We start from the raw sequence: 16,707 nt of genomic DNA on the forward strand, positions 1-16,707 counted from the left end.
GCTCGTTGATTCTGCAGTGCTCGAGGTGGGCGGCGAATTCTGAGTATAAACGACAGACTGAGCGGGTTTGAATACTTACAGAAACGGAAATATTACAAATTCACGTACATTTCAAATTCATTTCAATTCGCTTACAGTCTGCCGCAGCTCAGAGAGAGAACGGCGTCTGGCCAAACAGATACTTGTAGAAGTAAAGACGAATTAAGCGCCTGTCTTTTGTTTATCGAGGCTCGCCGGTACTGGTAACGCGGACGCGCGGAGGTGAAAGGACCCTCTACCGCGAGCTAGCAGAGTTAGCTAGCTCAGTTAAACGATCATCCTCACTTAGTGTCGGCGCTGACAGGCTGAGAGAAAAGTCGTTTGTTTGGATGTGAACAGGTCTCCTCCTTCAGGTAACGTTAGGCACTAGAACACGACACCAAAGAGACTAAGTCTTGAGTGTTAGTGAAACCACATTTACTTTCTGGTTAAGACAGCACAGCTAACCAGTTAGCGACTAACTTTAGATTTAAACACTGCAAAGACAGCGCTCATGTTAGATAATACACAGTTTACTAATCCTATTATTCGTGTTATACCTTACTGTGGAGTCCTAACGAAGTTTAAATGATAGTTCAATGAAAAATGTCATAATTTACAAGCCCTCATGTTGTTTCAGATCTTTATGACTTACTTTCTTCCGTGAAAGGAAACAAAGGGGATGAAAGAAATTACAGTTTCAGTCACCATTCACTTTCAGTGTATTCGAAAAAGATGCTTTGGAAGTGAATGGTGACTGACATTCTGCTTAACATTTACATTTGTGTCAGAAGAAAAAATGTCAGGTTTAGAGAACCCTGAGGTTGAGTAAATGACAGGTTTTTATCATTTTAGCATCTCAGCGGTAAGGCATTTTTTAGTTCAGCAGTGTTTATTTCTTATTAAAGTCTTTATTCAAGACTTGTTTTGGCTGGTTTAGTGCTAGCTTTGTGAGTAAACGTGTTGTAAGGTTTTGGTTTAATGTTTTCAGTTGGACGTCTCTTCAATGTGTGTGTTATTCCAGCAGGGGCGCCAATGAGTTCATACACCTGTCACATACACTAAGGATAACATAAATCCCAGATTTGGGATTGAAAGTCTATTTAATGCAATTGCTGAAAAGTCAAGGGGGCAATAATGAGTCTTATTTATGAAGTTTTCTCATGCTACTACATTTGGATTATGTGTGTAAGTTTGTGGTGTTGCTGAGATGACTGGGAGAACTTGTAGGAAGGGAAACCTGTGAACCTACAAGTGACACTTTGTCACTGTCTCGCACTATCTCAGCTGCTCGGTTACATATTCAGCCTACGTATTTGCAGCATGTTAGATAATCTCTACAGCAATTGAAATGGCCTTTTACACTCTAGTGGTTACAGGAGTAAAGTAATGTTGCTATTTTATAGCTCAGATTTGAGACAGTTTTCAGTTAAGTTTCAAATTAGGAGAAATAAATGAGGAAACTCTAATAATACTATTGATACAGTCAAACCAAAATTTATTCAGACACCTTAAACATTTCTCACATGATCACAGTTTATTTGCTAAAGTTTAGAAAATTGGTAATAAAATATGACAAGAACACAGTTAAACTGTTTCAGAACTAATTCATCTTGATAATGTCACATTGATACTTTGATAGAAAGGTATGTAACGGATTGCATTCAACCAAAAATTCAAACTGTTAGTATGTTAATATTTACAATATTGCAATCAATACTTTGGCTAATTTCCAAGCAATGTTTAATTTTTTTCAGTCTGGTGTAAAAAGGTTGCATTAGCAATTAAAGAAAAACACTTAAGCAAAGCATGGTCAGGTCAAAGTGTCTGAATATTTTTTTGTCCCAAGTTTTTAGCAGTTTTACTGGTTGTCCACTGTATGAATCATTTTTTTTGGGTATAATATGTCACAGTTTACTTTATTTAGCTATCCTCACTTACATAAATTAATAGTGTCTGACTCCTGGACCAAAATAAATCAAAAATATATCTGTTGTCTGAATAATATTTCTCTTGGCTGTATATGGTTACTTAGAACAGAACTGTTAATGCTTAGGTACAGCATTGCTTGGATAATTTTTGCTTGGAAGAATTTGATAAGAAATCTTCATTTTGAAATCTGATTGATTGAAAAGAAATATAAAGAATATTATTTTCCCCCTCTTGACTGAAGTTTATTTTTCTGACCCCATTGAAAAAGTTTTGTTTTAATCATAAACCTAATCATACATTTTGATTGTTTTCTCAGAATTAAGTATATCTTGATTTATGAATCTTCAGACATTTGCACTGAAAAACAAGACAAAAATACTCAGGAAGAAATTAAGATATTTTTTGATGAAATCCTGAAGGTAGTAAGGAATGTGACTTTAGTGGGTTTAGGGTTCAGGACAGCCACCCCACAACTCCAGTTTAAAGCACCCAATAAATGATGATTTTATATTGGCTTGCTAATATTTTAAATGTGTTGTTTTTTTTTTTTTGGTTGTGGCACAGCACTTTCCAACAATTATGTAGAATGGCCCATGGCTTTACTGGGATGTTTTCATACAAATGCCAAATGAAGATATTTTTGTTGAAATCCAAGAGCTTTCTGTCCCTCCATAGAGTGTACTACCACATTCAAGGCCCAGAAAGGTAGTAAGGACATCGATTAAAATAGTCCATGTGACATCAGTGGATCAACCTAGTAGTAAAGCTACTACAGACATAACAAAAATAACGACTTTGTTCAATAATTTTTTTCTCTTCCTTGAACTATTTCTTTTAAAGGGGTCATCGGATATCCATTTTCCAGAAGTTCATATGATTCTTTAGGGTCTTAATAAAAAGTCTATAATATACTTTGGTTAAAAATTCTCAATAGTAGTGTAAAAAACAGCCTTTTACCTCGTCAAAAACAGCTCTGCAAAAACTCAACTCATTTTAAGACATGGCCCCTTTAAATGCAAACGAGCTCAGCTCGCCCCGCCCCTCTCTGGGATTATGAGAGGTAATGTTTACTTTAGCAGCGTTTGGGCATGTTTAGTGGCTAAACTTGCCAAAAAGCACATTATTAAGAAAGGCCATTCATAAAGATGCATAAAAAAACCTTTATACTCACTTCTGCTGTGGGTGAAGCTGTATCAGGAACGATTCACACAAACATAGAGGCATATGTTGATCGGGATCGGCGCTTTCCTTTTAAAAACGAAAGTAACGTCTTCAGTAAATGACGACTGCTGTGTTCATTATTACATCCAACAACAGAACACCTCAATCGCTTATTCTGAGACATTCTTGTCTGCACCTGAGTCACACAATGGCGATCGAAGTCAGACTGTTTCAGCTTGGTGAGGGCGGGTCTAAGGTAAGGCGCTCAAGTCAATCAAGGGAGCGTCCTCTGTTGGTGTGCCGTCACCGACAGAGGACGCTCCCCTGATTGACTTGAGCGCCGACAAGAAGCTAAGAATGACCTGATTTTAAAAAGGGGATATTACTTTTAAAGATTAAAAAAATACTACTGGGTAGATTTTTATCATTGTAGGGTGGTTGTGTATACGAACAGTCAACGCCTATTTATGTTTAATAAAACCTACAGGAACCCTGTAAATAGATCTCATAATTACTTGCATATGAAAACTGTGTGATTTAACTGGTTTAGGTGTATTATAACTTTCTGTTTTATCCTAAAGGGAACAAAAAAGAAAACTGCTTAACCTCCTTGTTGTGTGTTTCTGTAGCATTTCTAGTATGCCAGTCTACAATGAAATCTAAAGCCATATACTGTATGTGTATAGGGAAACCATGGGATTGACCGGGAGGAAATCGGACAAGGTTCCTGTTTGCTGGAAACGGAGAGTGAAGTCTGAGTACATGCGGCTGCGGCAGCTCAAACGTTTCAGGAGGGCAGACGAGGTCAAGGTGATCCATGGGCTAATACAGCAGACATTAAGCTGCTCGTATAGAGTGTTGGTGTTGGTCAGGCTTTTAGGTGTCACGTGATATAGACAGTGCAAATGCACTGTTAATATGTATAACACTGTTTCCACATATGATAAAAAGAGTCACGAGAACAACCATGGTACCTGCCTGTCTCACGGTAAAATGTGTTTTCTTACTGTACAGAGCATGTTCAGCTCCAACAGACAGAAGATACTGGAGCGTACAGACATATTAAACCAGGAATGGAAACTGAGACGGATACAACCAGTTCATATTATGACACCTGTGAGCTCCTTGCGAGGGACTAGAGAGGTTAGAACAAATTGTTTAATTCTGAGTGCATCTCATTTCTGTTTGCTTTTTGAGAATGTGCATTAGTGTTTTATTTTTAAATGCATTTAATGTGAATGTATAGACTTTTGAATCTAACATGGCTGAATCATTTTGCAGTGCACTGTTGACAGTGGCTTCTCTGAGTTCTCCAGACAAGTCATTCCTCTCAAAACACTGAATGCTGTGGCCTCTGTGCCTGTCATGTACTCATGGTCTCCACTCCAGCAAAACTTCATGGTAAAACCAAATTTCTTATATATTTACAGAAGTCAGTGTTTTAAAAACACACTTTTAATCATATATTCTGTTTTAGGTTGAAGATGAGACTGTATTGCACAACATCCCTTACATGGGTGATGAAATCCTTGATCAAGACGGCACCTTCATCGAAGAGCTCATTAAAAATTACGATGGAAAAGTTCATGGAGATAGAGGTCAGAAATTCATTTTTGTCCTGGTTAATAAGATTTGATCTAGCTAGTCTTTTAAAGAAATGATTAACCTTAAAATGAAAATACAAAACTAATGATTCAAATTTATTTCTTTTTGCTAAGTCATAATGGCAGTTTAAATTTTTTGGTTGAAATATCCCTTTAAGAATTGATTCACAGTTATCTGCTTAAGCAGAGCTAACAAAGTCTTTAGACAGCAGGTTCTCTTGAAAGGGGTATTGATTTCTTGTCCTGTGTTTTGTTTTGTGTGTAGAGTGTGGCTTCATAAATGATGAGATCTTTGTGGAGCTAGTGAGTGCACTCAATCAGTACAGTGATAATGAGGAAGATGTTGAAGAGGAGGATCAGCATGATTGCAAGTTTGAGAAGATGGACCTCTGTGATGGAAAAGATGACGCTGAAGACTCTCACAAGGACCAGCTGAATTCTGAGAGTAAGGGAAATTTTTTTTTGTGTGTAAATCATATAAAAACACCATCCCTCTTTGATAGATTCTCAGCAGTTAATATATTAAGCTCCACACATTTTATTATTATTTTTTTTTAACCAAGCTCTAAAGGTTTACAGCAGTGTTACATATGTTAGTACTCTAGCGTTTGTTTATTTTGGGACACCAGAGATGTTTCTTTTGAGTGCAGTCTATTTTATTTTATTTTTTTAACAAATCACATGCATTTAGTGCTAACAATAGACAGGCATTTTATTACATGCTGCATGTTTTACACTCCCTCATTTTATTATACTGTTCATTCTTCAATAACAAACTCTGTGCTTTATTATATGCAATAGGTCACAACAATGAAGGGTCAAAAAAATTTCCCTCTGATAAAATCTTCGAAGCCATTTCTTCCATGTTTCCTGATAAAGGTTCAACTGAAGAGCTCAAAGAAAAGTATGTTAGAAAACATCTCCTCTGAATAAAAACTTGTTTTGGGATGTTCTGTTCATGTTTTGAGATATTTTGTCTTTTTGTAGATATAAAGAACTCACTGAGCAGCAGCTCCCAGGGGCTCTTCCTCCTGAATGCACCCCTAACATCGATGGACCAAATGCTAAATCAGTGCAAAGAGAGCAGAGTCTGCACTCCTTCCATACACTCTTCTGCAGGCGTTGCTTCAAATACGACTGTTTCCTTCACCGTAAGCAATGATTCCACAAACTGCTGTGTTTAAACAATATAAACCAGCCATTTAAAGGGATAGTTCACCCACAAATGAAAATTCTGTAATTAATTACTCACCCTCATGTCGTTCCACACCGTAAGACCTTTATTCATCTTTGGAACACAAATTAAGAATTTTTTGATGAAATCCAAGAGCTCTCTAACCCTCCAAGGGTCCCACCAAACATTTTATTTATAGACCCTTGCTTTCTATGGAGAGTCAGAGAGCTCTCGGATTTCATCAAAAACATGTTAATTTGTTTTCCAAAGATGAACGAAGGTCTTACGGGTTTGGAACCACATAAGGATGAGTAATTATTAACAGAAGTTTCATTTTTGGGCGAACTTATCCCTTTAAGTTTGTGTTTCTCAATGCATTCCTCTTTTGATTTACAGCTTTTCATGCAACTCCAAACACATACAAGCGTAAGAACATGGAGAATCTAGTGGACAGCAAACCATGTGGCATTTATTGCTACATGTATATGGTTCAGGCAAGTGCATTTCTCTACTCCTTCCAAAATGAAAGATATTGTTACGCCTGAAGGCTTGATACGTTTATACGTAATGTTGCTTAAATCTGATTCTTTCCTTCTATGATTAACCCTGGCATTTGCATCTTCTCAGGATGGCATGGTAAGGGAATACCCAGCAGGTGTGGTTGCTGAGCGTGCCAAGACCCCTTCGAAGCGCACAGCAGGCAGACGCAGAGGAAGACTACCGAACAGCAGACCCAGCACCCCAACAGTTAACGCTGAGACTAAAGACACAGATAGTGACCGAGAGGGAGGGACCGATGGAAACGACTGTAACGATAAAGACGATGATGACAAAAAGGACGAGACTACCAGCTCCTCAGGTAGAGATTGAGGGTCTATGAACATGAATCATATCAGTGTCATATTTGATTGTGTGCCGCCAACTATGAAAATCATATTAATAGAGTCACAGAGTTAGTTATGTCACAGGTAATTTTGTATAAGTGTTTTGAAGCCATACAAATATATTTTAGTTTTTCCTACTTTAGATTTCCTTTTAAAGGGCACCTATTATGCCCCTTTTTACAATATGTAATATAGGTCCCAGGTGTCCCCAGAATGTGTTTAAACTCAAAATTACTATTTTGAGTGGAAGCAGAAACACAATGTTTTTGTGCATTCCTCTTTAAATGCAAATGAGCTGCAGCTCCCTGCCCCTTTTCCAGAATAGGGCTGTGCCTTTACAGCTCGTATTTTAGATACTCTTTTTAAAAAGCATCAGTTTGGTTTTGATTATCATGTCTATCGCACTGAAATCTCATATATGATATATATTCCGGTATATTTCTGAGCGCACACATCTGAAGCATGTGCACAGAAAGCGGCTGTCACACGGCATGTGAGTACTAAAATAAGTTCTCTTTTAGGTCTTATTGCACTTAAACTGTCAAATACACATGTTTATGTTAAAATCATACATGAGATAAAATTAGTCGGTTATCTCTGTGAAAGTAAACAGCTGGGAAAGAAATCACATGTTTGTATTAGATCTTTGTGGCAGCAGTAAATGAATCAATAAATCTACTGCTCTCTTGGGGGCAACATTTTCTGCGTTGGTAGATAGGCCAGGGAACCGATTATAGCACTTAAACATGGAAAAAGTCAGATTTTCATGATATTGTCACCTTTAATAATTTCTTTCTTTTTTTTGTAGAGGCAAACTCCCGCTGTCAGACTCCAGTGAAGTTGAAATTGAGCTCAGAGCCTCCTGAGAATGTGGACTGGAGTGGCGCTGAGGCTTCTCTCTTCAGAGTGCTTATCGGCACTTACTATGACAACTTCTGCGCTATTGCCAGACTCATCGGCACAAAGACCTGTAGACAGGTACACACAGCTGAGAAGATTGGTTTATGCAATCACATTACAATACTGTTTAATGCTAGACAACTATGTATAATTGCTGAGTTATTTCTGAGGATCTGGTAAGTTACAAGTTAGTACAAACAGTTATTAAACAGTGAAATTAATACGTTTCTTGTTTTGGGCTTTGTCAGGTCTATGAATTTAGGGTAAAAGAATCTAGCATCATTGCACGTGCACCTGCAGTGGATGAAAACACTCCTCAAAGGAAGAAGAAGAGGAAACACAGGTGTGTGTTCAAAGTAATATTTGTAAAAGTCTGACTGACTTTCATTTTTTTAAAACCTTCAATATATCATATAGTATCATATATCATAGTGCTGTCAAAATTAGCTTGTTAATGCAGACTAGGGTTGTGCCGATAGACGATAGTATCGTGTATCGATGATAGTCAAAGATATCACCTGTTGCTGATGCCTTTGACGATAGTAAGACGATTATTATTATTATTATTATTAAGCGTCAAAAAGGCACCTAACTTTAGCGATGCGGCGCGGAGAGTCGGTTCTAGGATGCCTCAGAAACTTGCCGCGGTATAAACGTGCAGTGAAAATGGGAGATTTATTCATCATACAGTGTACATAGATTAAGTGTAGACAGTCATTAAGATAACAGAGCTAGTAAAATGTGGTTTAGGCTGAATTAAATACGATATATGAGAATCAGTCTGTATGTAGTAAACATAAACATTCACCTCAGTAACATCTATATGCGTTAACTAGAATTACGATGCGATAAAATGGCGCTAAACATATGCACGTGAATTACATGGGCACCGTTTCTCCAATCAATATGAACTGAACTACAACATGAACTGATGACAACAATCAGACATACAGCGGTAACATTATCGAAATATGACGGGTATAGAAAGATACGTTCATTTACATTCACGCACGCACATTTACCGCTCCCTGAAGATAGCAGAGAATGAAACCGAAAGTAAACTTGAACCTATCCAACAGAACTACCGTCAGCTCTCTGTACACGCACAACTTAGTCACATGCTCTACCCTTGCAAAACGAATAAGAAATTTATTACATATTGACATATTTACATGTCATTAAATAAATTAGCACGATAGTATGGTGTATCGGTGATCTCACAGGCTGACGATAGGGCGATATGAAAATTGTGCATATCGCCCAACACTAATGCAGACAATTCATTTTACCAGTTGAACAGTGTTAAAAATATTTAATGCAGGGGCCCCATTTACAACTGCTGCTTCTGTCTCCTTTGGTCTTGACAAGAAGTGTTTATTTAGTTGCAGAACGTCTTTACTACCACATCAAACAGACTTTTATACATGCACTCCATCTTCATTTCAGCGAAAATCACCAGTCAAACGAGTTGAGTATGAGTACAGGTGACGAGGAGCTTCAGTAGAACAGTAAACTGCGGTCACATGAGATGTTGTCAGGCCATATGTCAGTAAAAACAAATGTACCTGTCCTGTCAGCCATTATACTTTGCTCGTAGCACACGCTCTTCAGCGCCGTGCACTGTAGTCTGTATAATTTCATATTAAAGCAATTTAGATCCATGTCATGTTTAGCGGTGGCAGCCAAATAAGCTAATAACCCAGCTTCTGTGATGACTATTAATCAAAGAACAAAAGAAAAAAGGAAATCATTAACTTTTGTAGCTTTAGGGATTCACCTATATTTAGTTTAGTATTTAGTGTTTGATAACTTTCTTCAATTTGAATATATATTTCCTACTCACTGAAGGGCACAGGTAAATCATGGGTTTATGTGAAGATTGTTTTAAGTTATTTGTTAGAAGTTTGTAATGTCAAAGTCTATTTAAAAACTTTAATGTTAGGTGGGATTAATTGTGAATAATTTCAGACATGTGAGACTAATTTTTTTTTTAATTGATTGACAGCACTAAGATAATATGAAATTAAAATAACCAAACTATTATGATTAGTAAATTTCAGTCATGTATTTCTCTGTTGTGCTTTCTTGTGTTCTTCTAGATTGTGGGCCACTCATTGTCGGAAAATTCAACTAAAGAAAGGTTTGAGTCTTTAGATTTGCGTTAGTTTCTAGCTTACACATTTAGAAAGCAAGATAGTTCACTATTGTAGGTTAAGTAAAAATATATATGTGAAACTTCTGCTTGCAGATGGCTCCTCCAATCATGTGTACAACTACCAGCCATGTGACCACCCTCGCCAGCCATGTGACAGTTCTTGCCCTTGTGTCACTGCCCAAAACTTCTGTGAGAAGTTCTGCCAGTGTAGCTCAGAATGTAAGTGTATAGAGACACACACACACAGAGTCAGGCAGCTCAGGCATGCAACATCAATGTGACACCCAGTTTACACCAAAACATCAGAAAATAATCTAGTTTTGTGCTTGGAAAGAGGAAACAATGCAGTACTTGCTTGTTCTCTAAACGTGAGGGCAAGTTAAAGGAGAAGTTCACTTCCAAAATAGAAATTGTCCAATCATTTACTCACCCCCATGTCATCCAAGATGTTCATGTCTTTCTTCGCAAAAAAATAAAGGATTTTGAGGAAAAAATTCCAGGATTTTTCTCCATATTGTAGGCTTAAAGGAGTAGTTCGGGTTTCAGAACAAAAATGTACAGATAATGTTCTGACCCTGTGGTCATCCAAGATGTTCATGTGTTTCTTTGTTCAGTCATAAGGAAATTGATTTTGAAGAAAACATTTCAGGATTTCTCTCCATATAATGGACTTCTATGGTGCCCCCGAGTTTGAACTTCCAAAATGCAGCTTCAAAGGGCTTTAAATGATCATACCCAAGGAAAGAAGGGTCTTATCTTGCAAAATGATCAGTTATTTTCTAAAAAAAATTACAATTTATATGCTTTTTAACCTCAAACGCTCGTCTTGTCTAGCTCTGTTTGTACTCTGTGTAGAGATTAAAAAGTATATAAATTGTAAATGTTTTTAGGAAATAACCAATCGTTTTAGAGCCCCTTGAAGCTGCATGTAAACTGCATTTTGGACGTTCAAACTCAGGGGCACCATAGAAGTCCATTATATGGAAAGAAATCCTAAAATGTTTTCCTCAAAAAACAATTTCTTTATGACTGAAAAAAGAAAGACATGAACATCTTGGATGACAAGGGGGTGAGTACATTATCTGTAAATTTTTGTTCTGAAAGTGAACTACTCCTTCAGATGGGGTTCAACAGATTGAAGGTCCAAACAGCAGTTTTAGTGCAGCTTCAAAGGGCTCTACACAATCCCAGCTGAGGAATAAGGGTCTTATCTAGCGAAATTCTTGCACCAGCCGACCTTGTCCATTATGCAATGATGTTGAAAAGGGACATGCGTGACATCAAAGTTGTCGACCCAATGTTTACAAAGAGAACGTGCGAAGAATGTCAAATGCCTATCACAAAATGTATATACATTTTGACCACAAATACTCGTCTTGCTCTAGCTCTGTGATCCACATGCGTGTCTTTGTGCATTATATAATCACGTTGAAAAGTGGCTAGTTCTTCGTCTGTGTACTTTGGTTCAAAAAGGTAGGGTAGGGCGATAAACATCCTCTTCCAACTTCAAAATTGTCTGACTTTGTTGTTTTGTAAAGGGCATTTCTTTGCATATTCTCTTTGAAAACACTAGGTCGGTACTTCCGTCTACGTCATGCGTGTCCTTTTAAACATCATTAGGTAATATGTGAAGTTGGGCTAGTGCAAGATGAGCATTTGTGGTTTCAAAAGTATATACATTTTTATTGTTTTAAGAAAATGATCGATTGTTTTGCTAGACAAGACCCTTATTCCTCAGCTGGGGTTTTGTAGAGCCATTTGAAGCTGCATTGAAACTGCAACCTGTTGACTACCGTTGAAGTCCACTATATGGAGAAAAATCCTGGAATGTTTTGCTCAAAAACCTTAATTTCTTTGCGACTGAAAAAAGATAGACAAACATTTTGGATGACACGGGTGAACAAATTATCAGGCATTTTAATATTCTGAAAATGAACTTCTCATTTAAAAGCACTTCATTTTGACCTTCATTTTAAATCAGTTATGTCTTACAAGATAGTTGGGTTTGAATGATTGGCACTTAATGTAGCCTTAAGTTAATATATAACTGAGGTGAAGTTATTGCATTTCTGTGAAGTGTTTTCTTTTATAACAGTCATGTTTGGTTTGAAGGTCAGGTCTAGAATCAGGAGTTATTTTTGAACTGGATTTTTCTGTTTGTACAGGTCAGAACCGGTTTCCAGGCTGCCGCTGTAAGGCCCAGTGTAACACCAAGCAGTGCCCCTGTTACCTGGCTGTACGAGAGTGTGACCCCGACCTGTGTCTGACCTGTGGAGCGGCTGATCACTGGGACAGTAAAAACGTCTCCTGCAAGAACTGTAGCATCCAGAGAGGAGCAAAGAAGGTATATTTTAATCTGAGACACGTCAGTATGAAGATGCATGCCATTTCCTCAAATACTGTATAAACAAAACATTAGTAGCCTGTTACTCAGCCACTGTGACCCATTTTTTTGAAATTGAGATTTATACATCATCTGAAAGCTAAATAAATAAGCTTTCCATTGATTTGTTAGGATAGGATAGATGCAACTATTTGAAAATTTGGAATCTTAGGATGCAAAAAAATCTAAATATTGAGAATATATTGGTGTTAAAAGTTGTCCAAATGAAGTTCTTAGCAATGCATATTAGTAATCTAAAATTAAGTTTGGATATATTTATGGTAGGAAATTTACTAAATATTTTCATGGAACATAATCTTTACTTAAAGGTTGTATCAGCGATTTCTAGCCTAAAACATAAAGTGTCAAATTCAGCTGACCTTTCATCACGATCCGCTCGCTGCCTGCCCCATAAATTGTCTGACAAACAGTGTTCCAACCAATCAGCGTCAGGGGTTTGGTGTTGTGGACTTTCGCTCCGCCTCCCTCACATCCCTGAACCAGTACGAAAGTCCACAACACCAAACCCCTGACGCTGATTGGTTGGAACACTGTTTGTTTATGTGTGGAAAGGTTGGTAGTGCCGATTGTTTTTTTTGGCATATCTTGGACCCTAGGCTGACCAGAGAGACGCGGTTTTTTTCACAGACAATTTATGGGGCAGGCAGCAAGCGGATCGTGATGAAAGGTCAGCTGAATTTGACACTTTGTTTCAGGCTAGAAATCGCTGATACAACCTTTAATATCCTAAAGATTTTTGGCATAAAAGAAAAATGGATAATTTTGACCCATATAATGTATTTTTGCCTATTGCTACAAATATATTTGTGATACCTAAAACTGGTTTTGTGGTCCAGGGTCACATTTGTGACCCTGGACCACAAAACCAGTCATAAGGTTAAATTTTACAAAACTGAGATGTATACGTCATCGGAAAGCTCAATAAATAAGCGTTCTACTGATGTATGGTTTGTTAGGATAGGACAATATTTGGTCGAGATGCATCTCATTTGAAAATCTGGAATCTGAGGATGCAAAAAAATCTAAATACTGAGAAAATCACCTTTAAAGTTGTCCAGATTAAGTTCTTAACAATGCATATTACTAATCAAAAATTACATTTTGAGATATTTACAGTAGGAATTTTACAAAAAATCTTCATGGAATATGATCTTTACTTAATTTCCTAATGATTTGTGAAAAATCAATAATTTTGACCCATACAATGTGTTTTTGGCTATTGCTACAAATATACCCCAGCGACTTAAGACTGGTTTTGTGGCCCAGGGTCACATTTAGTTAGTGATACATGCTGTTTTCTCGGTTCTTATGCCATTTCTTCCATTTTCTTTTTTAAGCACTTGCTACTGGCTCCATCTGATGTGGCCGGATGGGGAATCTTCATCAAAGAACCAGTTCAGAAAAATGAGTTCATCTCCGAGTACTGTGGGGAGGTGAGATGTTAAAACACACATCAAGACTACATAACGCATAGTGATGTTTCCTTCTTACGTGACGCGTTTCTATTTTTACCTGAAAGATCATCTCCCAGGATGAGGCAGACCGCAGAGGCAAGGTGTATGACAAATACATGTGCAGCTTCCTGTTCAATCTCAACAACGGTAACTAACCTCTTTCTCGCAAATGTTCGCTGCTCACCTGCCCCCTCACTGGCTGACAACCTCCAACCTTTCACCCACAGATTTTGTTGTTGATGCAACTAGGAAAGGAAACAAGATCAGGTTTGCCAACCACTCTGTGAACCCCAACTGCTATGCAAAGGGTAAGTCACTTAGAATCTTGTACTATAAAAGGATCTCGTGTGTAAAATGTGACGTCATGGGCTGTTTTTTTTCTGTCCCTACAGTGATGATGGTTAATGGGGATCACAGGATTGGCATATTTGCTAAGAGAGCCATACAGACTGGAGAGGAACTGTTCTTTGACTACAGGTAAAAACAAAAAGTGTAGAGGTGTTTTCTTCAAATGGAAAAACTGTGTTTATATCATATACAAACAGAAACTAAAGGTTTTTTTCACTGGAACCCGAAAAATATAAGTTGAAGAAACTGTGACAAAAAATCATGCTCAATGTAATAATAGTACTGCTACTACTAATAAAATTAAAACATTATTTTTAAAGTGATATTTACCAGAAAAATGTAAATAAACAACAGTATTTAGTCTAATAAAAGTATATAAATAAAATATTAATTATTATTTTTTTTATAAAATTATAGTTTTGACTATTAAAATTTAATGAAAATATAATCTAGAAAATTAATGGAAAACACAGACTTTGGTTAAAAAAGTCTAGAAGTCTGTCTAGAAAAAACAATTGGGGAAAAAAATTAAATGCATTTCATAGGGCCTTAAAAATGTAACTTTTGTTAAACATAAAATTGCTGTTAAATTGTCAAATTTTTATGATTTCAATTAATAAGACATGGTTTTTGATATATTTTTTTTAATTTAAGCATTAACACAGAATAAAAAGCTGAATTTGGAAACAACAATTAGACATTTCATAGGGCCTTAATTAAAAAAAAATATTTTAAACATTTCATAAATTGTTAAATTGTCTAAGTTTCATGATTTCGATTAATTATACATGCTTTTTGATATTTTTAATTATACCATTAAAACTGGAAAAAAAAACTGAATTGAGAGAAATTTAAAAAAATGCATTTGGCAAAAAATAAAATGGAATAATAAAAAAAAAAACGATTTCATAGAGCCTTCAATTAATTTTTGTTAAACATTTTAAAAAATGCAATTCAATTCTTTGTTTAATTTCAATTAATTAAACATGCTTTTTAATTCATATTTTTAACCATTCATATATTTAACTATTAAACCAGAGTCTAGAAAAATTAAAACAGGAACATTTTAATGGAAAGATATTGGAAAAATATAACATAAAAAAATAACATTTTATAGGACCATAAAAATGTAACTTTTTAAACATTTAATAAATTGCTGTTAAATTGACTGTTTATGATTTCAGTTAATAAGACTTTAATTTATTTAATTTAACCATAAAACTGAGTCAAGAAAAATTTATATGAAAAAAAAAAAAGGTATGTAGAAAAATTAAAACGGAATTTGGGAAAAGATAAAATGTTTTTCATAGGGCCTAATTTAATTTTTGTGAAACATTAAATAAATTGCTGTTAAATTGTTTAATGATTTCAATGAATTAGACATGCTTTTTGATTTATATATTTTTTTTCAAACTGATTTTATAGGGCCCTATTAATACAAAAAGTGGGTTCCTTCTTTGAGAGGTGCTTTTGGAACCATCTAAGCAAATGTTTTCATATCTCTTTCAGATACAGTCAAGCCGACGCTCTGAAATATGTAGGTATTGAACGTGAAATGGAAATTCCATAAAGCCATCTACCTCCTTCAATGACAAATGCCTTACACTCTTCAGGAATTCTCTCTCCACATGCATTTCCAATACATTTTAGATACCGTTTTATAGGACAAGGGCATCTATTTGAAAAGATTTTAACAGTGCTATTTTGAACTTCGTTTTTTTTTTTTAACTCGACCAACAGGCTTACTCTGGGATACACTTTCTGATAGTAACTTGAACATTCTGTCATGTTTACAGTTGGGGTTTTAGTAGAGAGCCATTTTGTAACAGGCCATTATTTTGTATCTGGATTGTAGTTTTTTTTTTTTTTTCCGCTTTAAATTATTTGGACAATTTCCTCTATACCGTTGGACCAAACTTCACATTTAAAACGGCTGTACTTTTGTAATGCAAAAACATATATCACGCAGTCCCCACCGTATAACGTATGTTCTTTGTGGAAACCAAAGCCACCGTCACTGCTTTGCATGTTAATCTCGCCAGAGATACTCAATGTATTTTCCGGTGCCAATGCACAGTTGCTGTACAAAAGGAGGGTAGACTCAGTATCATATTCTTGCGGTGCCTTGACATGTTTAAAGAACACTGAATAGTTTCTTGAATTAGATTTTTCCTAAAATGTTGAATGGTGTACTCGTTGTATGCATGAACAAAGGTTTCAAATGGAGTGGAATCAGGTAACTCTTCATTCCTCACTGTACATTGTTTTGTAATGTTTATCCAGACAGTTGCAGCTATGAACTTTAGACGTCACTAAATGTAAAGAGATTGGATTAAGGTGCTGTTCTCGTCCTTGTTACGTGAAAAAACAATCACTTTTTGAACGTGGGATACTGTAAAAGCACAGCAATAATACCAGGCTTGACTCCAGAAGTCCCTATTTATTTTATGCGTAATTTATTGATGGCTATCATTTGCTGTGATTTGTCTAGTGAATATTAGGGAGTTACTTCTTAGGAGCTTGATCATATTTGCTCCTTTTTAATTCATATTTCTCCTCTGAACCTCTTTTCTGAGGGTTTTTGACCACTCCATCTCCATGTTTTTGCATCCGATTACAAGGTGCTGTTGAATTGTTTACAGGGACTTGTTAAACGTGATAATAAACATTGAA

General features: G+C 36.2%; 1 protein-coding gene across 1 annotated transcript; it reads left to right on the forward strand.

Annotated features, from left to right (window-relative positions):
• Positions 1 to 37: 37 nt before the first annotated feature.
• Positions 38 to 16,702, forward strand: ezh2 (enhancer of zeste 2 polycomb repressive complex 2 subunit). The gene is made up of 20 exons (XM_073830358.1): positions 38 to 392; positions 3,798 to 3,921; positions 4,126 to 4,254; positions 4,393 to 4,512; positions 4,589 to 4,709; positions 4,981 to 5,160; positions 5,517 to 5,619; positions 5,703 to 5,866; positions 6,286 to 6,383; positions 6,517 to 6,748; positions 7,582 to 7,751; positions 7,922 to 8,016; positions 9,773 to 9,813; positions 9,922 to 10,047; positions 11,994 to 12,172; positions 13,570 to 13,665; positions 13,752 to 13,833; positions 13,914 to 13,994; positions 14,079 to 14,163; positions 15,544 to 16,702. The coding sequence occupies exons 2-20, from the start codon at positions 3,805 to 3,807 to the stop codon at positions 15,602 to 15,604; spliced, it is 2,280 nt and encodes a 759-aa protein (XP_073686459.1). The 5' UTR covers positions 38 to 392; positions 3,798 to 3,804; the 3' UTR covers positions 15,605 to 16,702.
• Positions 16,703 to 16,707: the final 5 nt, after the last annotated feature.

The sequence above is a fragment of the Garra rufa genome, chromosome 24 (genome assembly GCF_049309525.1).
Source record: "Garra rufa chromosome 24, GarRuf1.0, whole genome shotgun sequence".
In the NCBI taxonomy this organism is placed as follows: domain Eukaryota; kingdom Metazoa; phylum Chordata; class Actinopteri; order Cypriniformes; family Cyprinidae; genus Garra; species Garra rufa.

Excerpts from the sequence above, each read along its gene's own strand:
- ezh2 (XM_073830358.1), top strand. The coding sequence starts at position 3,805 with ATGGGATTGACCGGGAGGAAATCGGACAAGGTTCCTGTTTGCTGGAAA. Across the intron at positions 8,017-9,772 it reads AAGAAGAAGAGGAAACACAG|ATTGTGGGCCACTCATTGTC; the intron begins GTGTGTGTTCAA and ends GTGTTCTTCTAG. Across the intron at positions 13,834-13,913 it reads CCTGTTCAATCTCAACAACG|ATTTTGTTGTTGATGCAACT; the intron begins GTAACTAACCTC and ends TTTCACCCACAG.